The 26,251-nt window shown below is 32.7% G+C and overlaps 1 protein-coding gene across 2 annotated transcripts; it reads left to right on the top strand.

Moving 5' to 3' along the window:
* Nucleotides 1-172: 172 nt before the first annotated feature.
* LOC114327425 (eukaryotic translation initiation factor 3 subunit A) lies at nt 173-26,251 on the top strand. 2 transcript variants are annotated; one of them, XM_028276041.2, is made up of 12 exons: nt 173-366; nt 448-793; nt 854-1,205; nt 6,761-6,969; nt 8,478-8,649; nt 9,084-9,368; nt 11,142-11,357; nt 17,093-17,250; nt 17,381-17,570; nt 17,632-18,415; nt 21,901-22,497; nt 25,996-26,251. In XM_028276041.2, exons 1-12 carry the CDS (start codon nt 318-320, stop codon nt 26,061-26,063), a joined length of 3,426 nt encoding a protein of 1,141 aa, XP_028131842.1. In that variant the 5' UTR covers nt 173-317; the 3' UTR covers nt 26,064-26,251. The 2 variants fall into 2 exon arrangements, with proteins under 2 accessions (XP_028131842.1, XP_028131841.1); XM_028276040.2 differs by having other exon boundaries at nt 25,993-26,251.

Genomic DNA, 26,251 nt, shown 5'->3' with positions numbered 1-26,251 from the left:
CTAAAATTAAGTACATGCTAACAACAAAAGAATCGCCGTCCGTGTCGGTTCTTGTGAGAGATATGTATTCTTTGACATAACTCTTTTAAAAGATTGAAGTAATTTTGAGTCTATAAAAAATAGACAGTTTGTTCTAAAAGAGAAGAAGAGGGTATTACCGGAAGAACCTAGTAAGGTTATCTGGTTTCCGGCCATTTTGCCTGAAATTTTGTCTTTCAACTGACGTTTGCTTTGACGAAATTTCAGAAGATAATAGTTTTATTTACTATTCTATATATTTAAATGTGAAGTGAATACAACAAATAAACACAGTAAAGATGGCCCGATACGGTCAGCGTCCGGAAAACGCTTTAAAGCGAGCGAATGGTTAGTATACAAATTATCCTTGCATATGGATGCAGTGATGATGCAAGTAGTTTTCTTATATTTACACAATTATCTTTTTAGAATTCATCGAAGTTGGAAAACCAGCTAGAGCCCTTGATACTCTCCAAGAAGTTTTTCGTAATAAAAAATGGGCGTACAATTGGTCAGAATCCGTTTTGGAACCTATTATGTTCAAATATCTGGATCTATGTGTAGAACTGAAAAAATCTCACATTGCCAAGGAAGGTCTTTTCCAATACAGGAACATGTTCCAGTCAGTGAATGTAGGATCACTTGAAAATGTTATAAGAGGGTATTTGCGGATGGCAGAAGAAAGAACAGAGAATGCTAGAGAACAGTCAGCACAAGCAGTTATTGATATCGATGATTTAGATAATTTGGCTACACCTGAAAGTATATTGTTGAGGTAGGCTCATTAAAATGCTATTTACGATAGTATTTTATAATTTTTAATACATATTTTTAGTGCTGTTTCTGGAGAAGATGCCCAAGACCGTTCAGATCGTACAATTCTTACTCCATGGGTTAAGTTCCTTTGGGAATCTTACTGTCAATGTTTGGAACTTTTGCGTACAAATGCACATGTTGAGAACTTGTATCATGATATAGCCAGGATGGCTTTCCAGTTTTGTTTGAAATATAATAGAAAAACAGAATTTAGAAAATTATGTGATAAATTGAGGAAACATTTAGAGGATATCTGCAAATTACCAACACAAATGGCAAATGTTTCTATGTCTAAACCAGAAACCCAACAACTTAATCTTGAAACGAGGCTCCATCAACTTGATTTTGCTATTCAGATGGAGTTATGGCAAGTAAGTGCTTAATATTTATGATATTAACATGCTACAACTTTAGAATGAATGTACAAGATATGAAATGCTGTACAGTAAACTCCACGCCAGTAGACATAAGGGTTCCTAATTGCTACGCTTGGGCTAATCCGGTCCATTCTCACCTGTGACTTTCATGTCTGCCATGTCATGTGAACTCATGAAACTATTCAAAATAATCGTTTTTTCATACAAAAAATACATTAAGTAATAGTATTATTCATCATCATCATCATCATCAACCCGTACGCGTCCACTGCTGGACATAGGTCTCCCTCAGCTCTTTCCATTCATCTCTATTTTGTGCGGCTTGCATCCAGTTACCGACAACATGTTTCAAATCATCGGCCCATCTGGTTAGTGGGCGTCCTCTGCTCCGTAGTGCTTCTTCTCGCGGCCTCCACTCGACAATACGTTTTGTCCATCGGTTGTCTGGCAATCTGGCGACGTGTCCTGCCCAATTCCACTTAGCGACGCGATTTTTTCGACAGCGTCTGTTGTTTTTGTTCTACGGCGTATTTCTTTGTTTGGGATTCGGTCTCTCAGGGAGACACCCAACATCTGGCGCTCCATAGCCCTCTGAGTTACGCGAATCTTGTTCACTACCTTTTTTGTTATTGTTAATGTTTCGGCTCCATAAGTGAGTACAGGCAACACACATTGGTCAAAGATTTTCCTTTTGAGGCATATGGGCAAGTCCGATTTAAATACATAGTTAAGTTTACCAAACGCTGCCCAGGCTAATCCTATGCGATGTGGGAGTTCGCACGTCTGGTTATCTCGTCCCAACCGAATTTCATGTCCTAAGTACTTATAAGATGCAGTCTGCTCAATATCCATTCCATCAACAACAATATTACGATTTAGCACCAGATTAGTCATTATTTGCGTCTTGTTGATATTAATCTTTAGTCCGACCTCTAAGGAAGCGTAATATAATTTGTTCAACATTATTATTGCATCATCCATACGATCGGCTATAAGGACAATGTCATCTGCGAATCTCAAATGACTGAGCTTCTCTCCATTTATATTGATACCATATTCGTTTAGATCTGCCTTCTTAAATGTGTGTTCTAAAAGGGTTGTGAACAGCTTTGGTGAGATGGTGTCTCCCTGCCGTACTCCTCGCTGTATACAGAATGTATTTGTTTGTTGTTCAGACAGTCTTACGCTAGCCGTTGCCGTTTGGTAGATATATTTGATCATGTTAATGTAGCGATGGTCTATTCGGCATTCTGTCAATGCTTTTAACATTTTCTGCTGGCTTATGGTATCAAATGCTTTCTCGTAGTCCACGAATATCAGTGCCAATGGTTTGTTGTATTCCGCAGACTTCTCTATTAGATTTTTTATTACCAGTAAGTGGTCGTTAGTGCTATATCCAGATCTAAATCCAGCTTGTTCTCTAGGTTGATAGAAGTCTAACTTAGCCTCCAGTCTTTTTTTGATAATTTTTGTGAAAAGTTTATATATGTGTGATAGCAAACTGATAGGACGGTAGTTTTTCAGATCTGTTATGTCACCCTTTTTGTGTAATAAAACAATGACTGCATTGTTCCATTGAGAAGGAGTTTTTCCTTGGTAAATGCATTGGGTGAAAAGTTTGGCCAAAGCCTGGATAATTTTATTTCCACCTTGTTTGATTGCTTCGATTACTATTCCGTCATCGCCAGGGGATTTATTATTTTTCATTTCTGAAAGTGCCTTTTTAACTTCATGTGGTGTTACTTCTGGCATTAATTCTGATCCCTGGTTTGTGATTTTGGGCAGGGGCTGATCTTGCCTTTCGTTGGTGCTCTCATACATTTCGCGATAAAACGATTCGACAACCTTGAGGATTTCGGCTTTATCCGTGGCAATGTTGCCATCTTTGTTTCTGATTTTGTACATATTTTTGTTACCGATGTTATTCGTATTACGCCTCAAAACTTTTAAACCTTTGTTTTCTTGAATTATGTGAGTTATTTCTCTTGTGTTGTTTTCTCTTATGTCTTTTCGGATTGATCGGTGGATATCTTTATTTAATTTCTTCAGTGTTGTGTAGTTGGAGTCGTATTTTTCCGTCAATTGTCTTCTTTTACTTATTAACTCTTTGGTATTTTGGCTTAATTTTTCTTTATGGGTCACGACAGTCGGGCAGCACTCCCTTTCTGTTTCTTTTAGTGCTTTCGTTATGACATTATTTGCTTGTTCAATGTCTTCTATGTTGTTTTCAAGGTCTTGTATACGTCTGGTTAGTACATCTTCATAGAGGTTGTTGTTTCCTGGGGGAATCCATTTCGTCTTTCGTGTTTTGAAGATCATCTTGGTTCTTTCGAAATTGACATTTAATCGTATCTTTGCTCGGATTAATCTGTGGTCGCTTCCTACCGAAAATTTGTTAAGTATTTCAATGTCTTTAATGATTTCTTTTCTGTTTGTTATGATAAAATCTATCTCATTTTTGACACTGCCATCTGGGCTTATCCATGTCCATTTACGCTGAGGCTTTTTATCGAAAAAAGAGTTCATCATGGATAAATTTTCCTGGTGTAAGAAATTAAGCAGTCTTTGTCCTCGTTCATTTCTGTCGCCATACCCATACTTGCCCATTGCTACTTCTGCATCATCTTGTTTGAAGCCAATTTTCGCATTAAAGTCGCCCATAATTATTGTATAATATGCTGGTGTAGTATGTAATGCTGTTTCTAGGTCATCATAAAATTTTTCAATTTCTTCATCGGAGTGGCTTGTCGTTGGAGCATATGCCTGGATTATCTTAAGGTTAATAGTATTATTACTGTGCTTTAAAACAACTTTATTCAAACACCAACAATATTACAATACAGTAAAACCTGGATATAACAGACTAATTGGGGAGATGGGATGTCCGTTAAAGCCGAAAGTCCGTTATATAAAAATAGGTTTAAAATCAATCAAAAATACTTTTTTAGAAGATATGTACTGTGTTTAGATACAGTGTACAAATCTGTTAGTTAAAAAAGGAATCAAGTTTCGTTTGCTACTTTTTTACTTTTCTACTTCATCTAAAAACTTTCTGCAATATACTCGTTTGTTTGCCAAAATTATTCACTGATCCATGGGTTGAATAAGTTTGGAAAAAAGATACAATTAAAGTTGCCATCTTCTGAATGTCGAATATTTTCAGGGGGATAAGCAGAAGCGTTGTGTAAATCAATAAACATTTCATCTCATTTGGCGGTATTTCCAGTTTCTTCTCTTGAAATTTTCTCACTGCATTTACAAAACGGGCAGATGATGCATTATATCTTTGACAACTCTAGGTTTACTAGATTTGCCAACAATTGTAGCAGTTAATCCATGCGATCCATCGGAGTTAGCACAAAACAGTGCTGAGTTCATCTTGATGATTTTTCAGTTCATCTTGATGATTTTTCTTACAGATTTTGATTTTTCCTATTTTTTTGCATTCCAAATTCTTTTTACATTTGATCAGATTTTTGTTTATTATATCCGAAGTCCATTAAATAGAGGTCCGATCTATCGAGGTTTTACTGTACTTTATAATTTTTACAACTAACAATGACAACTATAAACTTCAACTACAACAGTTGTATAAACTGTCAACTTTCTATGTTTATATTCGGTTTCTATACATTTTCTGAGGTTCTATTCGCGGTGTGCAAGTACTTGGAAAGGGAAACGAGAAACAACCGTGTGCGAGTCGCGGAGAAATATTGCAACTATCTTAAATAATTCATATTGTCAAATTGACGTATATTTCATACCTTCTGTCATTGAAGCGGAAACATTATACAGAGAGAGTCTGTAATTTGGAATAAATTCAATATCTCAAATACTAATTGTTTTTTTGAAAAATGCTCAGACCTGTCGATTAGTATTTCAAATTATCCTTTTTGACATACAATAATAATGTATACAGGGTGTCCCAATTTAGAGATATGAAGTCATCGTTAATTTTCTTAAATGGCAACACTGTCATTTTGATAGCTATTTTGATAGGGTGTATCAAGTTATACACAACTGCCAAATATCAAATTTTTATTCTCAACCATTTACAAGATAATAGTAAATAACAAAGTTATGTCTGTCATTTGGAATAGATTCAATAATTATAATACTAATTGTTTTTTTGAAAAATGCTTAGACCAGTCGATTAGTATTTCAAATTGTCAGTTTTGACATACAATAATAACGTATACAGGGTGTCCCAATTTAGAGATATGATGTCATCGTTGATTTTCATAAATGGCAACACTGTCATTTTGATAGCTATTTTGATAGGGTGTGTAAAGTTATACACAACTGCAAAATTTAAAAAAATTTTCCCTACCATTTACAAGATAATAAAAAATAACAAAGTTATGAAAAACAAGTAATCAAATAATAATTGAATTTAATTATTTCGAACAAAAAAATGCTCATAACGTTGCCCATTGACAATTTAACAATAATTGAGGGCATAATTATGAGTATTTGCTTAATTGAAATAATTAAATTAAATTATTATTTGATTACTTGTTTTTCATAACTTTGTTATTTTTTATTATCTTGTAAATGGTAGGGAAAAAATTTTAAAATTTTGCAGTTGTGTCTAACTTTACACACCCTATCAAAATAGCTATCAAAATTACAGTGTTGCCATTTAAGAAAATCAACGATGATGTCATATCTCTAACTTGGGACACCCTGTATACGTTATTATTTTATGTGAATAATGACAATTTGAAATACTAATCGACGGGTCTGAGCATTTTTCAAAAAAACAATTAGTATTTTAATTATTGAATTTATTCCAAATTACAGACATAACTTTGTTATTTTTTATTATCTTGTAAATGGTAAAGAATAAAAATTTAATATTTTGCAGTTGTATATAACTTTACACACCCTATCAAAATAGCTATTAAAATGACAATGTTGCCATTTAAGAAAATCAACGATGACGTCATATCTCTAAATTGGGACACTCTGTATACATTATTATTGTATGTCAAAAAGGACAATTTGAAATACTAATCGACGGGTCTAAGCATGTTTCAAAAAAACAATTAGTATTTGAGATATTGAATTTATTCCAAATTACAGACTCTCTCTGTATATTGCTCCACAATATTGATATGATATGCAATTATTATATAAAGGTAAATTTAATTAATTGTATTTTGCTTGCAGTACTGCATTTTAATTAATTTTATTTACTACATACAATTGTTTATGTTTGCATAACATAACCTGCATCTTATTTTTTCTTCTTATTATTTTTTTGGACTATGACCTTGACAATTATCCAGCAACCAGGACTAATATAATTGGCCAATATAATTAAAAGTGCGAATAAAAGTACAGAGCATAGAAATAGAGGTCGCTTTGCCGAACTTGCACGGTCCCAATATGTCACTAGACATAAAGGTAAACAATTCAACTAGTGAAGGGTCAGGACTGTATTAGCTCAATATGCCCATGTGTTTAGTAGTATGATGGTTACTGTATATGTAGAAACTACTGTTTTATTGGGTGCGAATATAAAAATTTACTACTAATTATTTTAGGAAGCCTACAAGGCCATCGAAGACATCCATAACTTGATGAATTTGTCCAAGAAGAGTCCAGTACCAAAAACCATGGCAAACTATTACCAGAAACTAGCCATGGTGTTCTGGAAAGCTGGTAATTATCTATTCCATGCTGCTGCTTTGTTCAAGTTCTTCCAGTTGTCAAAGGAGATGAAGAAGAACATCACTCCAGAGGAATTACAAAGGTAGGTAGTACAGTCAAACCCGCTTATTGGAATAGCCTTTGTGCCAAGCAAAAGTATTCCTATAACAGGGATATTCTAATAACTGATCATATGTGCATTGTAAAAACATTTTGGGACCTCACATTTTTATTCCTTAAACAAGGATATTTGTTTATCTGGTATTCTAATAAGCGGGTCCAATTGTACTGTTTACTTCTTAGCATATGATAGTTAATAGCTAGAACTAGGTTGAATAGTTGATTTAACAAATATTAGGAATCACCCTAATTTCTAAGGATCTTGAAATCATCTGTATATTAGTCTTTAAATTTTTAAGTTCTTTCCAATACTTTATTTATTTAAAAATACTTTTAAACTTTAAATTGTATTTACCTGCTTAAATTAGAAGATTTAGTACTCCTATGTTTAGATTTTAATTTCTTGCTTCGCACAGCTTTTGTTTTTTTTTGTCATATTTGTCACACATAAACAATATGAAATTAGAGGATTCTCTTGTTAATATCGGTCGTAAGCATTAATTTGTATTATTTGAAAATTTATTACCATGGTTTATTCTATTCCGGAGAGGGTAGATATTATTTCATTGTCTTTTATGAATAATAAATGTGCCAATATGACAGCTCAGTAATTTAATGAACAATATTTTGATAGTACTTTTAGTACCAAGCACCATTTTTGATATTTTGATAGTACCAAGCACCAGATTTTAACACTTGAGAATGAAAGTATAGCAATAGACAACTATACTATTGAATGTATGAATGCCTTCACATATCTGGGCACAGAAATCAATCAAGAATTCCATAAGTAGCGAAATTAATGCAAGTATTTTTAGTGGAAATCGTACATACTATGCTAATAAAAGATTAATGACATCGAAATTATTAGACAGAAGAACCAAAATGACTCTACAGAGCCTTGATTAGACCCGTAGTAACCTATGGTTGTGAAACCTGTATAATGACGAAAAAAGATGAAGCATAACTCAGAACATTCGAGAGAAAGATACTGAAAAAAGTATATGGCCCGGTGCAAGAAGAAGACGGCACATGGAGAATCAGGGGAAACGACGAGGTTAATGAAGTGCATGATATTGTAAATTTGTGAAAAGTCAAAGATTGTCATAGCTGGGACATGTTCAGCTACAAGAAGATATTACAGTGAAACCCGGTAGGAAGGCAAAAAAAAGGAAGGCCCAGGGCGAGATGGTTGAATGACATGGAAGATGACCTAAGAACCATGAATATAAGACAGTGGAGGAGAAGGATACAAGAGAGATCTGAATGTAAGGACATAGCTAGACAGGCAAAGACCCATCCAGGGTTATCATGCCAAAAGAAGAAAAAGGCAAATAATATTAAAACACAGTTGTAACTTTTGTATAAATTTGATACTTTAGTAGATAACAATAGGTTAAAAATGGTATTTAGAAATTTTTTTTTTGTCATAGTTGAATATTTTCAAAACTGTTATTTTGATCACAAACTCAAAAATATTTTTTATTGTAGAATGGCCTGTAGGGTATTAATCGCTACACTAGCAATACCGTTGCCTTCCGCTCACCCTGAGTTTGATAGATTCATTGAAACCGACAAGTCACCTTTAGAGAAGGCTCAGCGTTTAGCTGTTTTATTGGGGCTGATTCAACCACCTACTAGAGCTAGTCTTTTGAGAGATCTTGTAAGTATAACAGAAATATTTTATCTTTGATAAAAGACAAATTTATTAAAATATTTAATATTTATAAAAATATTTAATATTATTTAATAAATAAATAAATAATGCCTATATATTTTTTTAATAGTATCATTTTGTACAACAAGAGTAACCCATGTAAAAATTTAATACTTATTTCATCTAAGTAACGTGTTTATTTATTTATTTATTAACGGGATAACCCCAATAATAGTAAAATACAATACAGAAAACGTTAGCTTTCGTAACTACTAAACATAGAGTAAACCTAAAAACATAACGGACATTTAAGTAAACTACAAATATACAATTATCCAATACAAATGTCACAAACAAATCTATTACATATTAAATTGATGTGTATTACATATTAAATTTAATTGATGTGTTGATAATTAATAATTTGTGTTCAATTTCAGGTAAGAGTTAATGTTGTGAACCTGGCAAGTCCACAACTACAAGATTTGTACAATTGGCTGGAAGTGGAGTTCCATCCTTTACTATTGTGTCAGAGAGTGCATGAGGTAATCAAATCTCTCGAATCTGAAGAAAATGCAGCCCTCCAACAATATGTGCCAGCTTTACAAGATGTAACTCTGGTGCGTCTAGTGAGACAGATAGCACAAGTCTATCAGACCATAGAATTTGCTAGGTTGATCCAGATTGCCAAATTTACTACACCTTTTCATCTGGAGAGACTTTTGGTAAGTTCAATCCCATTTTGTTGGTATTTAGAGGACTCTTTACTATGCTATAAGCGAGGTAATTGGAACTTCTAATCACAATATAACATATTTGATACAACTTTTACAAATATAGTACTTCCACTCCAACTTTCCCCATGCACGAAATTATTCACGAACTACTTTTTGTACTAGGTCTGTTTTTAACTCACAGAAACTAGTATCGCAAAATTAAGCCGCTTGTTCATAGAAACCACAATACGTTAAACAAGGATAAACAATACTGAATGTCTTTCGACAGCTTATGAATTTTGACGTTTCTAATTTTCAATGACAGTGACAGTTTATTGATTTATTTGCATTTTTTGTTTATTTGGTTTTATAAATCAATTAAGGTGTATTTATTTATCAATAAAGTTTATTTGGTTTTATATTTAAAAAAAATAAATATATTTCTTTTTTTTATTTATGTATTTACGGCATCCATCTACAACTTTTACACACAAACAAGACTTTTATAAGTTACACCTCAACAATAATAAATTATTAAAATAATAAACACATCAGAATAATACAAACAAACATATTGTAAGAACAATACAGAACTACAACAAACTTATTGTAAGATACCCCTTAGTTGTTTTTTGAACAAACCAATTTTGGAGTCAAAAATATCCATTTGTCTTGGCAGGCTATTAGCCCTCCGAACCAATCATGTAGTCGGTTCATTTATACCAAAATTAGTGTGGTGAAATGGCACTGAAAAGATTTCTGATTGTCTGTTGCTTCTACTAGGAACTTTAAGACTAAAAAGTGATATCAATTGAGGACAATCTATGAAAGCATTAATAACTTTGTGTAGGAAGCATAAATATAACAATGTCCTTGACTCAAGTGTTGGTAAATTTAGACTATCTCTTACCCACTGATAGTCATATTCCTCTCTCCTGTATCCACTCTTATAAGCTGCTACCCTCAAAAATTTATTTTGGACTCTTTCAATATGTTCAATGTAACAGTTGTATGATGGGGACCATACAACTGATCCAAATTCTAGAATGGGCCTAACGAGACCACAATAAAGTTTTCTAAATGTGAACAAAGACAGGTCTACAGATGTGCGTTGGATAAATCCCAGTACTTTCATCGCCCTGTTTGTTACTTGATTGATGTGGCATGAGAATGACAGTTTGGTGTCTAACCAGATTCCCAAATCTGATACTTCATTTTTAGAGGCTAATGGCAAGTTATTAATATAATAAATGAATGTAATTGGATTTCTTTTCCTCGAGAACGTCATTTTATGACATTTGTTTATATTAAGTGACATTCTGTTTAAACTGCATCAATCATAAAAAGATTTAAGATCTTCCTGTAGTATAACAGCATCATCCCAGGATTGAATTTTTCTAAACAGTTTTACATCGTCAGCAAACATAAGAACACTACAATTTTTACACTACTAATATTAAATCTTCTTAACAACAGTAACTTTTTGTTGTGACTTTTTTTAATTTAGTTTTAAAAATAAACACTTCAATAAATTAACCTTATTAAATATGTTCATGGGATAATAGCCATTTCCTAATATTACCACTGACACTCTGACAGTATGTATCAATGAAATATACTTTGACGTATGTTTCACTTTATTTTTTGATTCAACTTGTTTGAAAATGAATTAGAGTGAAAGAACAATATATAGAAATATTTAATGCAGTCCATTCTTTTGACAAATTCTTCTTCATAAAAATTACTATTTCATATTAAAACTTACTTTTAATATATTTTTAGGTTGATTGTGTGAGACACAATGATATGCAAATTCGTATTGATCATGGCAAAGACTGTATCCACTTTGGAATGGACCTGAGTGAAAGCCAAAGAGAGGACAAACCAGAGGGACCCACTTTGCAAGTTATGCCTAGTGAGCAAGTCAGAAATCAACTTATTAACATGTCTACTGTATTGAATCAAGCCATACAAGTCATTAATCCTAATAAGAAGAAGGTAAGAATTCAAACTCATTGTTTAAAAAATTTTCTTTGAATTTCTTTAATTACGAACATTTTTAAAGTTTGTAATATTGAAGGATAAAAGTCACATGGTGCCAAATCAGGCAAATAATAAGGATAATTTAATTTTAAACATTTTTTAGATAGTTTTTCTTTGGGTGATTCCATTTCAAATCACTCAATTTTGCATAAAAAAAGAAACTTTTGAATCTCTGATTTGTCTGAAAATTGGTATATATCATCTGGAGAATGTAGAAATAAAACATTTAAGGTCTAATTGTCTTCTTCTTCTTATTTTTCTCAAAATGTTATTTTAAGCGATTTTACAGGGTTTTAGTATTTATTTAAACAAATTTGCATTTTCTATCGTAAAGTATCAACGGAAAACATAATATTTTAATAGAAGGGACTCAAAAATGTCATTATATGGCATTATAACAAGTTATTTTGATTCAAAACAAGTTTTTGATCAAATTTTATAGTGTAGAAAACGTTAAAATACTGTTTTTTACATTTTCCTTCATTCCCAAAATACATCATAATCGATTTGGCTGAAAATTTGCCCACAGATAGCCAAAAAGGACTTTAAGTGATTAGAAGGATTTGAATTATATTACAATATCAAAAAAGTTACATGCAATATCATAGTCAAAAATATAGGCGTCTACTGTAAGTACAATTAACTCGGAAAATATCGACCTTACGACAAAAATTGTTAAAAAGAAATTGTAATAATTGTAAATACGATATATTTGGAACAATTTCAGTTTGTACCATTTTTGTCAAAAAATTAAAAATGGCGGAGATATTGAGCAAAAACGGTTCTCCTTTAAAATCAAGATGGCAGCTATCGTAACGGAGGAATTCATTCGCGATTTTAAATTTAGCTACTATTGACCCCCCTAAAGATTAGAAAAATAAAATTTTGGACAACTCGGCATGCAAGGTCAAATGCTATCCCAACTGGACTAATATACCTTTGAGTCTCATATTATTGCATGTAACTTTTTTGGTATTGTAATATAATTCAAATTCTTCTAACCACTTAAAATCTTATGTTTTGGCTATCTGTGGGCAAATTTTCAGCTAAATCGATTATGATGTATTTTGGGAATGGGGGAAAATGTAAAAAACGTATTTTAACGTTTTCTACACTATAAAATTTGATCAAAAACTTGTTTCGAATCAAAATAACTTGTTATAATGCCATATAATGACATTTTTGAGTCCCTTCTATTAAAATATTATTTTTTCCATTGATAGATACTTTACGATAGAAAATGCAAATTTGTTTAACCCGGGAGCAGTCACGCTCACTTACGTAACGTGAACAGTCGCGTGTTAAATTTTATCTCACAATACGAATTTAAATACGAATTTACAACAAATTTTTATTTTATAGTATTTTTATTTACTTGCTATGTTAGAAATATTATTTCTAACAATTATTAAAGCTAATTGGCTCTCCCCAATGCCATAAATTCCACAAAAAGAAGAAGAAAAAAAATATCTACGCATTACTACACCCTTCCTCGAGACACTTACGAAATTTTTTCAAAATTGCAAAATTTTTCATCAAGTTATTGCGAAAAAGGAGAAAATGTTAGATTTTATCTAACTAAACTTACGTGCATAGAAATCGGCCCACTTAAAAATTTGGTCATTTTTGATGTCTCATATTTCCTAAATCTGTTGGCCGATTTAATAGTCTGGGCTGATTATCGGAGAATAGGCCATTTTTGGGAAAAGTTATTTACCAGCAATATTATTGCTGGAATCGAATCTTATGATTGTATATATTAATAATATAGGTATACAAAGTCCGCAGATAGTGTGCTACTTTTTTTATAAACAAAATGGCGCCCGAAAATCGTGTTTTTTTTCAATTTTTGCTCTATAACTCCAAAGATTTTAACTTTACACCAAAAACCCTCAAATAAAAATTCACCGCAATTAAATTCTGCATAGAGACGTGTTTTTTCCGATTTACTTCGATGAAAACTTTCCCCGGAAAAAGCGGGTTTTTCCAACAAAATCTTTAATTTTCAACTAAATTTTAGATAAGTAATTGTTAATCAATAATTAAACAGCTTGGTAATGTAAAAGCCCTTTTCGTATAGATTATAATTCCAGAAGACGATCGAAATTGAGCGAACAGTTTAGCAACAATTGAATTGTTAATTAAAAATTTACGGTCGCTATAATAACGACAGTAATTATGATGCATAAGAATAACTATGATTTTTTCATAAAAAGGCACTATACCTATCTAATGTACTTTACAGAATTGAAATTGGACTATTTAAGCGGCCTCAGGAATATTTTAAAATTATAAAGAATTTTTTGGCTTATAAACAAATAGAATATCTCGGGAAATATTAAACTAAATTAAATTATAAAAACGTTATTCGAAAAACAGCGGCAGGACGCTTCTTTCAAAAGAAAAAACGTTTAATTATGATGAGTAGTCCCTGAGATACAACCGGTCAAATTTGACCGGAATTTACGGCAAAGATATAAACAATAGGATCATAATTTTCAAACCATCACCTTTTTATTTTTGTCCTCTTTCGCCACACCAATTTTCATATGCTTAAAATACTCATAACATATATTATTATAATAAAAACTATCGATAATACGTGTGAAAATTGTCAAAAATGGCAAAATTCCAATCAAAAATTAGGTTGGAGAAAATGTAACCCTCAAAGTTCAAAATCGGTATACGCTAAAAAAATGCATTTTCTCGGCTTCTCATGGAGCAATTTCCTTCATTCTTTTTTTGTTCCCAAGTAATTCGAGTAGAGCCACCGAACTAACGCATTATTAAATGTCAAACTTGCTTTTGTTTTGTTATAATAAATTAATTTATTTATTATAACACAAAATTTTAATTTGTTTAAATAAAAATTGTTTAAATAATTATACAGCGTTCAAATGAGAATATTTATGTTTTTAACTTTAAAAGGAACACTTGTAGTAAGTTTATCTAAAAAAAAGCCTACAAGTGGAAAAAATATGTAGTTTTCTGTTCTTATAAATAAATTAATCTATTATAACAAAACAAAAGCAAGTTTGACATTTAATAATGCGTTAGTTCGATGGCCCTACTCGAGTTATTAGGGAACAAAAAAAAAAGAATGAAGGAAATTGCTCCATGGGAAGCCGAAAAAATGCATTTTTTTAACGTATATCGATTTTGAACTTTGAGGGTTACATTTTCGCCAACCTAATTTTTGATTGGAATTTTGCTATTTTTGGCAATTTTCACACGTATTATCGATAGTTTTTATTATAATAATATATGTTATGAGTATTTTAAAGATATGAAAATTGGTGTGGAGAAAGAGGACAAAAATAAAAAGGTGATGGTTTAAAAATTATGATCCTATTGTTTATATCTTTGCCGTAAATTCCGGTCAACTTTGACTGGTTGTATCTCAGGAACCACTCATCATAATTAAACGTTTTTTCTTTTAAAAGAAGCGTCCTGCCGCTGTCTTTCGAATTCCGTTTTCACAATTTAATTTAGTTTAATATTTCCTGAGATATTCTATTTGTTTATAAGCCCAAAAATTGTTTATAATTTTAAAATATTCCTGAGGCCGCCTAAATAGTCCAATTTTAATTCAGTAAAGTACATTAGATAGGTATAGTGTCTTTTTATGAAAAAATCATAGTTATTCTTATGCATCGTAATTATTGTCGTTATTAGAGCGACCGTAAATTTTTAATTAACAATTCAATTGTTGCTAAACTGTTTATTCAATTTCCATGGGCTTCTGGAATTATAATCTATATGAAAAGGGCTTTTACACTACCAAGTTATTTAAATATTGATTGACAATTACTTATCTAAAATTTTAGTTGAAAATTAAAGACCTTGTTGGAAAAACCCGCTTTTTCCGGGGAAAGTTTTCGTCGAACTGAATCGGGAAAGACACGTCTCTGTGCAGAATTTAATTGCGGTCAATTTTTATTTGAGTGTTTTTGGTGTAAAGGTAAAAGCTTTGGAGTTATAGAGCAAAAATTGAAAAAAAACACGATTTTCGGGCGCCATTTTGTTTATAAAAAAAGTAGCACACTATCTGCGGACTTTGCATACCTATATTATTAATACATACAATAATAAGATTCGATTCCAGCAATAAAATTGCTGGTAAATAACTTTTGCTTGTATTTTGCTAATTAGCCCAGAGTATTAAGTGATTTTTTGAACATGTTATAGCCTGATTCTTTAACAATACCACTGTTATAATATTGTTGCTAAACAGGTAAATTTTAATTGTATACCGGGTGTACAAATCAAACTGAGTTTTTTTCTCAAAGTTTGCATCACCCTGTGGAATATTCTAGCATTTATAAAATACTGAAATTAAAACCCAACTATATCATCAGATTTTCTTAACATTCTGATTGTTGATTCATTCGTTTCTGTTTGATAATAAAAAAGTTAAATACTTTAACAGCTACTAGTCATGTTCTTCATCAATACACGGTGTTTTTCAATAAGTGCGACAAACTTTAAGTGGTAATTCTGCATGAAAAAATAATGACAGTTGGCTTTATAAACGTATGTCCGCCAATGTTTCGTTTCCGAGAAACGGGACGTTGAATTTTTTCTTACACACTGACGATTTATTTATTGCTTTAAAACCAGTTGAGATATGCAAATGAAATTTCGTAGGTTTTAAGAGTGGATAGGTTTTATTGCGGATTTTTTGACATAAACTTAAGAATTTTATATTCACCATTAGCGTGCATACGAGTCATATGATGGGTCATATTACACGTATGCGCGCTAATGGTGAATATAAAATTCATAATTTTATGTCAAAAAATCCGCAATAACTAGCTCTTAACCTACCAAATTTCATTTGCATATCTCAACTGGTTTTAAAGCAATAAATAAATCGTCAGTATGTAAGAAAAAAATCAACATCCCGTATCTCAGAAACGAAACATTGGTGGACATACGTTTATAAAGCCAACTGTCATTATTTTTTCATGCAGAATTACCCATTAAAGTTTGCCATACTTATTTAAAAACACTGTGCATTGATGAAGAACATGACTAGTAGTTGTTAAAGTATTTAACTTTTTTATTATCAAACATAAACGAATGAATCAAAAAGCAGAATGTTAAGAAAACCTGATGCTATAGTTGGGTTTTAATTTCAGTATTTTATAAATGCTAGAATATTCCACAGGGTGATGCAAACTTTGAGAAAAAACACAGTTTGATTGGTACACCCGGTATACAATTAAAATTTACCTGTTTAGCAACAATATTCTAACAGTGATATTGTTAAAGAATCAGGCTATAACATGTTCAAATCACTTAAATCGGCCAACAGGTTTAGGAAATATGAGACATCGAAAATGACAAAATTTTTAAGTGGGCCGATTTCTATGCACGGAAGTTTATTTTATCGACTGCTAGCGGGTTAAATAAACACCAAATCACTGTAAAATCGCATAAAATAACATTTTGAGAAAAAAAAAAGAAGAAGACTTTTTGACCTTAAATATCTTATTTTTACGTCCCGCAGAAGCTATACACCAAGTTTCAGAAAAAATCGGAGATCCAAAAGTGATTTTGCCTGAGTGATTTGACATGGAATGTACCCTTCACATTCACACTTTTTTCTATTTATTCAATGTACAGTGATTGAGCAATAGTATCTATTGATCCTATTAGTAATTTATAATTTTTATGTTATCTTTTAGCTTGAACGCGAAAAACTTAGAGCTGTTATGGTTCAGAATTATCACGAAACAAAGGTTAGAGAACACCAGAAAATTTTACAAAGGCACAAGATTATTGAGGACAGAAAGGAATATATTGAGCGTTTGAATACAGTCAGGGAAGAAGAGGAGCAGAAAAGGTTAGTTCATATAATATGTATAGTTTAAAATTTTTAAGGGAAGAACACATGCCATACAGGGTGGGGCATTAGAGCACATTTTGCAATCGTTTATTCGGATTGAATGTTAATATAAATGTGTTTATTTTAGATTGGAAGAAATGCAACGGCAGCACTTACTGGCCGAACAAAAACGATTGGACCAAGAAAGAGAAGAAAGAGAGCGGAAACGTGCTCTAAATGAAATCCAGCAGGTTAAAGACAGACACTTAAAGGAAAAACTACAACAAATCAGACAGACTGGTCATGGTCAGAAGATTCTGAAGAAAATGGATGAAGACGTGAGTATAATATTTTCGTTCTGATAAAATTCCAAATTTCTATCACAATTTAATCTCTTAGGATATCAAAAAGCTTGATGCAGACCAAATAGCGGTGAAAGAAGCAGAAGAGCTACAAAAGGAACGTCGCGAACTTCAAGCCAAGCTCAAATCTCAAGAAAAGAAGGTAGACTATTTCGAGCGTGCCAAGCGGTTGGAAGAAATCCCTCTACTTCAAGCCAATATGCAAGAACGTCAATTACAGGATCAGAACTTCTGGGAGCAACAAGAGAAAGAGCGAATCGCTGCAGCAATTGAAGAGCGCAAGCTGGCCGTCGCAACGAGGGACCGTTTGCTACGCATGAAAGTCGACAAAGATGAATTCATCTCGAAATTAAAGAAGGAGAGAAACATTGTCTACGAAGACAATCTTAAGGAATTCGAGAAGATGTTGAGCGAGGAAAGAAAGAAGAGGCTTTTGGAAAGAAAGATCCAAAGAAAAGAGGAACGCCGTGCTACATATATCAAAGAAAAGGAAGAAGAAGCCGAACGTAGAGCCAACGAAAAGAGACGTCGCGAAGAAGAAGAAAGGGAGAGATTAGAGGAAATAGCGAGAAAAGAACAGGAGCAACAAGAACGCGCGCTAAAGGAGGAACAAGAAAGGAAGAAGAAGGAACATCAAGAGAGTTTGGATAGAGCTTGGACAATGCAGAAAGCTAAAGAGGAAGAAATCGAAAAGAAATTAGCAATGGAGAAAGAAAGCAGCGACAAAGGAAAAGATTCTTGGAGGAAAGACCCCAAGAATAGCTCTTCTTGGAGGAGGGACGAGAAACCTGCTGACGAACCCAAAAATGAACCTTGGAGAGGTAAGTTCTTTGTTTTATTTTTGTGTGGATTCTTTATTATTAGTCTTACCTTATAAAAAATATCATAGTATGTATTTCGATAAACCTTTTAAATTTTTACCTGAACTACATACCCCAGAGAAAAACATGAAAGGTTGGCAAAAACCAAGGTTTTTTCGAAAAACCCAAAAAATCCAGGTTTTTTGGTTTAAACCAGATTTATTTGGTTTAAACCAGGTTTTTTTGATACAAAGTACTGGGTGTCCACTTATATTTTCCCCCATTTTAACTGCCTATAAATTCTAAACGGCTCAAGATAGAAATATGCGGTTTTCGCTGAAATGTTTTTTTTTTTTTAGTAAAAGTTTTGTCTGAATGGCTTGAATTTTTTATATCGCTTTCAAATACGAAAAAAAATGGCGGATTTTTGAAAAAAACGTTGTTGACTTTTTTTTAATGGAACACCCAGTATATTTTTTTGTAAATTGAAAGAAAGGTCATTCACGTATCCAGCGATATAAAGTTTTTCAAAATCGGTTGTCAAATCACTGAGTTTAATTTTTAAAATGAGAGGTGCAACGTGGATATCACATACCTAAATAACATAACTAAGCAAATTGATATTATGTTATGTGATTTCCACATTGCATCTCTCATTTTAAAAATTAATTGCTCAGTCATTTGACAACAGACTTTAATAAATTTTATGTCGCTGGATAGGTAAATGGCCGTTTTTGCAAGTTTTTAGGTAAATGACCATTTTTTATATCGCTTTTAAATAAAAAATGGCGGATTTTTGAAAAAAAATACGTTGTTGACTTTTTTTATTAAAACACCCAGTATATTTTTTTGTAACTTGAAAAAACGGTCATTTACCTATCCAGCGATATAAAAATTTTTAAAATCGGTTGTCAAATGACTGAGCAATTAACTTTTAAAATGAGATATGTAATGTGGAAATCACATAACATAATAACATTTTGCATAGTTATGTTATTTAGGTATGTGATATCCACGTTGCACCTCTTATTTTAAAAATTAATTACTCAGTTAATTACTTTTAACAATTAATAACTTTATATCGCTGGATAGGTGAATGACCTTTCTTTCAATTTAGAAAAAAATATTGGGTGTTCCATTAAAAAAAAGTCAACAACGTTTTTTTCAAAAATCCGCCATTTTTTTTCGTATTTGAAAGCGATACAAAAAATTCAATCCATTCAGACAAAACTTTTACTAAAATAAAACATTTCAGCAAAAACCGCATATTTCTATCTTAAGCCGTTTAGAAGTTATAGGCAGTTAAAATGGGGGAAAATATAAGTGGACACCCGGTATAATAAATCTAAAAACTTTAAAAATGAATAAATTATTTTATAAAATTACCTCATAAACAATGAAACAAATGATTTAGACAACTTTTATTTTTATTTACACACACAACAAATTAATATAACAAAAAAAAACATTATCAAACGTTATAATATTCAAAATAACTAAGTTCAAAAGTAAAAAAATAGAAATTATTTATCTTAATTTTCTTCATTTGCGGCAGCTGCAGTAAAAACTTCAAACAAAAACACCAGTTTGGAGGCTCAGTAAAAAAATAAAAATAAAAAACCAGATTTAAACTAACTGGTTCTTTTAAGAAAAAAAAACAGTTGGTTTAAACATTTTTTTTAGATCATTTGGGTCATTCGGAGCAAAAAAGGTTTCTTGTGATTTTTCTCTAAAATTGATTGTTGTTGAGTTATACGCGATTTAGAATTCGAAAAATGGTTAAAATGACCATTTTCAAGTCTTAATAACTCAGTTAAAAATTATTATTATGAAAATCAGAGTTTTGAGTGTCCAGCCATCTACGCCATATAGCAGCCCGACCATATGTAGCACTTAGTAAACCTTAGTCTCAGTTGAAGATCGAACTCTGAATAGGTCAGTCACCTTCCTGAATTTTACAAAAGCTTGTCGAGCTTGCTCAATGCAACATTTTACTTCCCTGTCCGATGCCCAGTCTTCAAAAAGCCACGTTCCCAGGTATTTAAATTTGCTAACTCTTTCAATGGACTTGGTATTCAGTGTTTTGGTGGTGTTTTCAGTGCATCCAAGTTTCTGGAGATGATCATGAATTTGGTCTTTTTGGTGTTAATCTCTAATCCCATTCTTTTACTGTATTCTCCGATTATAGTGACAAGTTGTTGAAGATTGACTATGTTGTCACAAATTAACAAACCATCATCAGCATATCGTATGTTGTTGATCAATACTCCATTTACTTTGATTCTCATCTTTGCATCTTCCAAAGACTCTAAAAATATGGCTTCCAAATAAATGTGAAATATGGAAAGCACACATCCCTGTCGAACACCCCTTCTTATATGTATAAGTTTGGATATAGAATTGTCTATTTTTAATTGTGTCGTTTGATACCAGTATAGTTTTCAATGCGTCTTATGTCTTTTTAGTCTATATTAAGTTTCTTGAGGATCTGCATTAGCTTGTGGTGTTGGACACAAGGTGTTGGACACGATCAAACGCGTTTTCATAATCTAAAAAGCACAGGAACACATCCTTCCTCTGATCGTAACAATTTTGGACCAGTACCTGTATTGCTGCTACTGCTTCTCTTGTTTCTAAACCTTGCCTAGTTGGTAATCATTCATGGTAATCATCAGTTGGCCATCTGTTGGTAATAAGGTTTTGCTATGAGGGAATTAGTATCGTATATATAGGGTGTTTGGTAGGTCGATGGAAATTTTTTAAGGGATAATAGGGGACGCCATTTGCAAAAATTTTTGCTAATAATGTATCACTCAAACTGTTAAGGTTTCCGAAATAAAGTTAAATTGTCAATATTCGAAAATAAGGCTGCTCGTCTATTTTATTTTTAAAAATAATTATCTAAGCGAGATACTTCCCTGACATACAAAATGCCTTACGTATTACTTGCTCAGATTGCAAAAACCCTTCGTTGTTAATGCAACTCCAAACACAATTCGGATGTCAAAACAGTAAAACGCACCTTTCATACGCATACAATAACCATGTTTATAAACCAAAATAAACCACTTCATAGCAGGTAGATTGTTTGTTAGCATAGTAGGTAGATTGTTTTTTGTTTTTTATGCGTTCGGAGAATGACGGTAGCTGATGGAAATTGTATGCGAAGAGTCAGTGTTGTAGGTTTACATTTTTATTCCATTCGTAAAACAGGGAGGTAGTATGCCTAGATAATTTTTAAACGAGAAATAGACGGTTGTCGAATATTGACAAATTTAACTTTATTTCGGAAACCTTAACAGTTTGAGCGATACATTATTAGCAAAAAATTTTGCAAATGGCGTCCCCTATTATCCCTTAAAAAATTTCGATCGACCTACCAAACACCCTGTATCTTAATACTTTTGTGAACTACACATTTTGCAATAGAACTAGAACTTTTGTGAACTAGAAATATCATTATTTTTAATGAAACATTTGTAATTTATGTATGATTTTTTATGTAGCATCTCGTTTCCGATCAAATGCTGAAGAACCCCCAAAAGGCGACAACACCACTACTTCTTCTTGGAGGAATGACGATAAAAGGGAAGATCGCAGAGACGATCGCCAAGGTGAACGTCGCGGCGGAGACGGCGGAAGATTTGGCAACCGCGACAGCGGAAGATTTGGCGACAGAGACAGAGAAGGTGGTGTCAGATTCACGAGAGATAATCGGGATAATCGTGGGGATCGCAGGGACGATAGGGAGAGGAGAGACGACAGAGATAACAGGGATAGGAGAGACGACAGAGATCGTAGAGATGATAGGGATAGGAGAGACGACAGGGAGCGTAGAGATGATAGAGAGAGAAGAGACGACCGTGGCGGAAGAGATGATAACCGGGACCGCCGAGACGATCGTGATCGTAGAGACGACAGGGACCGAAGAGGCGGGGACGAAGGTACTTGGCGTAGAAAGACTGACGATGACCGTCGTTCTACTCCTATGAGAAGAGAAGCTGCTCCAGAATCAGCATGGAGGAGTGCTAACCGAGAGACCGATCGTAGAGATGATTCTAAGAGAGACGATAGAAGGGGAACTCCGATGACCAGAGAAAAACGTAAGTGTATACTTGAAATTTTTATGTCAATTTAATACGATATTATGTAAGTTACGTAAACACTTAACTCGGAAGCAATCGTGCTCTTTTCTGTCACACGATCCGTCGCGCGTTAGATTTTATCTAAAAATACGTATTTAAAACAAATTAAAATGACGTAAAAACAAGTAGAGAATTGAAAAACGTCAACTTTTTTGACAAATAGTCATATAGTCAGGGATCCCAGGCCTATTTTCACCATTTACTACTAACAAGCTAATTTTTAGTGAGTAGCTTCATTTTGACGAGACGCCCAACTTTTTTCCTTACAACAATTTCCGTATGTGGTAGATAACAAAGATAGCAGGGATGAAATATGTTGATTTGACGATTCTCAAAAATTTATTACTGTTTCTTTTTGTTAATTTTCAAGATAATTATCCAAATTAACCCAAAAAATATTTGTCCTACAAAATGAAAGGTTTTATCACAGAGTCCCCCCTTTTCAACATGTATCATTAACGAGGTCATGGAAAATGATTACTAACCACCTGATTTTTTTTGTTGGTTAGTTAATATTTATATAATTTAACACTCACATTGTTCTACAAATTGTGTGGTACGTTGTCCTGGTCCTACTTTCAAAAGTTGTTAATACCACAAAACCATTTTTTTATTAGTAACAGTCACCAGCGTAGATAAGGGGGGGTACTGGGGGACAGTACCCCCCTAAGAAGCATTCTAATAGAATGCTCATTTTCCACACTTAAGAGACTAAAATCATGGTTACGGTCTACGATGTGTCAGGAAAGACTAGTTGGATTGTTTATTAAATATACAAAGAGATATTGAAATAAATATCGATGCTGTTATTGATAGGTTTTCAAAGCAACGGACAAGAAAAATTGACTTTGTTTCATAATCTAGTTACTGTGGTGTAATATTTTGTTAAATAGACCTAATGATGAGTTTTGCATTTTAAGTTATTTTACCTATATTACCTAATAGTGGAATTGATTTTTTTTTACTTTTACCTAGAATATATAACATATATAAAATGAGTTCGTGTTATGTTTGTTTAATTATATGTTGATTTGTATTTTTTTATTATTGACTGATATAGACAGGTTTTCAATGATTTTTGTTTGTTACTTCTGTATTTTCTTGTGTAAATAAACTTTAATAAAAGTTCAAATTTACCTAGCTGTTTGAGCGTGGTACCTGGCGCAAAAAATTGCTCTCGGCACTTAAAATAAGATACTAAGTACCCCCCCTAGAAAAAAAACCTATCTACGCGCCTGGTAACAGTAGGACAAAGGTATCACTTGATAGGTTAGTGTATTTTTCATCCAAGTAAAACAATGTCCTACAAGAAAACAGGTATGTATTGTTAGTCCCACAAGAATTGTTATTTTCGTTTCCCTATTTGTAACAAACATAAAGTGAAAACGTATTTCTTTAAATTTAAATACTTTATTTTCTTATACAAGTACAAAAATGTGTGTTTTTACATAAACAAAAAATTAATTCTCATCAGATAAATCTTCATCATCTTCGCTACTAGCATCACTCTGATCTTCATTTCTCTCCTCTTCATTTTGTTCATTCGTGATATTTGACTCTGTAATAACATAAAAAAATTAATAAATCGCCGAATCTAATCTTATAAAAGCCTAATGCGACAAGCCACGCAGTCTGTCCAGTACTTTCGTCGATATGTAAACATTGAATGACGGTTAATAAACGGTAAAATTCCTTTATTCATTTTAATAATATATTATTTTAGTATCTATAATAATGTACCTAAATAAATTTTTGAGAATCGTCAAATCAACAATTTCATCACATCTTTATCTACCACATACGGAAATTGTTGTAAGGAAAAAAGTTGGGTGTCTCATCAAAATGAAGCACTCGCGAAAAATAAGCTTGTAGTAGTAAATGGTGAAAATAGGCCTGGGATCCCTGACTAATAGGCGGACGTTTGAATCTTAATCTTAATTAATTGAATTTAATTTATCAGACTGGCTATCTGATACCCAATTTTTATCCGACTGCTATATTTGGATAAAGAAACCTCCAATCTATCACTTGTGATTCGTGTCCGAAATTTTGTAATCGCAAAACATAACCTGCCATAATTAACATTTTTACGTTGTCGGTCGGACTAATAGTCCTGGATCCCGCGTACCAAAAAAAATTGATTAATAGCAAGCTGAAAATTTGTTAATAACTTAACGGTGTCTAGTCGGATAAACTTTGATGTACGGGAACACTGGAACAAGGGAAGTTTTAATTGTGGAACAGGTTAAAAATTTGGAACGTCAGATTACGAAAACGTTCCATGTATTTTGTCGGACAGAACTTCCAATTGATTTGTTACCATTTCATTAAACTCTCGTGCAAAAATCAGACTGGTATTTATCACCAACTGGGCATTTTAATAAGTCCAACACGAAAAACATGTGAAATGACAGGAATTATATTGGTGATAAATAGCAGTCTGATTTTTGCATGAGAGTTTAATGAAACGGTAACAAATCAATTGAAACTTCTGTCCGACAAAATACATGGGGCGTTTTCTTAATCTGACGTTCCAAATTATTAAACTGTTCCACAATTAAAACTTCCCCTGTTCCAGTGTTCCCGTACATCAAAGTTTGTCCGACTAGACACTGTTAAGCTATTAACAAATTTTCAACTTGCTAATCAACTTTTCTTTGGTACGCGGTATCCAGGACTATAAAGAAACGAGGCTGTAAATTTGTCTGACAAGAGATCGACAATCTTTTGTAGTTAATTATAAGTACTTTCAATCTAAAATTAAGAGTTTTGTACAACGAACTGTCAATACTGATGGAATAGGCATGAAGAAAATTAATGCCGCCAACATACAAGAGAGAGGTCCTAGAGAGACAGAGAATATTTCAGGTAAAATTTGACAGGTCGTGTAATTCCAGTTGCCTATATATACTTAAATCAGGAAAACAGGCCTCATATTTTTTAAATTTTATTAACTTAACTTAATTTTTAAAAACTGCCTATCAGCTCTGATACCAAGTTAAAAAAATATGAGGTCCATTTCCCCGATTTAAGTTGATATATTATACCGCCTGTCAAATTTTACCTGACAAATTCTCTGTCTCTCTCAGGACCTCTCTCTTGTATGTTGGAGTCAATCTTGCTTCACTATTTGAATGGGACGGGGCCGTTCCATCCGTATTGACAGTTCATTGGTTTTGTAATAACAATACTGTACCGCGCAATAACAAAACATAACCTCGCTAGACCTACAGGTTTAGGTGTTGTCACCTGCACTCTGAAAATTTTCAGAAAGTGGTAGACTCGCTCAAATTAAGCAAACCATTTTAAGACTTGTAATCATTTTCAAAAAAGGACCGTGTACTGGGGATTAGTTACTTATAAATTATAATATTTATCAACAATCATTCAAGGAAAAATTAACTTTAGACATTTAAAAATCTGTTTTGTATACTAATGTTTTTTTTGTTTTAGCAGCAGCTCGCGAGCAGCAATCTCAGCCAGAAGGCGAGGAGGGCTGGTCCCAAGTTGGAAGGAGACGTTAAGCCATTATATAATCTAGACTAGAGAATTAAGTTACACAATTATACCGATATTTTATTTACCTACAGGTTACGAGGGTTTTCATTTATAGTAATCATTGTTTTAATGCGGAACTGGCTTGAACTCGTTGATAAGGCAGTGCTGTGTGCTAATTAACCCATATAGTTAATAAAATTTCAGATATTATATA

This window comes from Diabrotica virgifera, chromosome 2 (assembly GCF_917563875.1).
Source record: "Diabrotica virgifera virgifera chromosome 2, PGI_DIABVI_V3a".
Lineage (NCBI taxonomy): Eukaryota > Metazoa > Arthropoda > Insecta > Coleoptera > Chrysomelidae > Diabrotica > Diabrotica virgifera.
The sequence above is the reverse complement of the archived record's forward strand: the minus strand, read 5'-3'. Positions and strand labels throughout refer to the sequence as shown.

Coding starts and splice junctions, on each gene's coding strand:
- LOC114327425 (XM_028276040.2), top strand. CDS start 318: ATGGCCCGATACGGTCAGCGTCCGGAAAACGCTTTAAAGCGAGCGAAT. Junction 17,571..17,631: donor TGAAGAAAATGGATGAAGAC/GTGAGTATAATA, acceptor TTAATCTCTTAG/GATATCAAAAAGCTTGATGC. Junction 22,498..25,992: donor TCCGATGACCAGAGAAAAAC/GTAAGTGTATAC, acceptor TTTTTGTTTTAG/CAGCAGCTCGCGAGCAGCAA.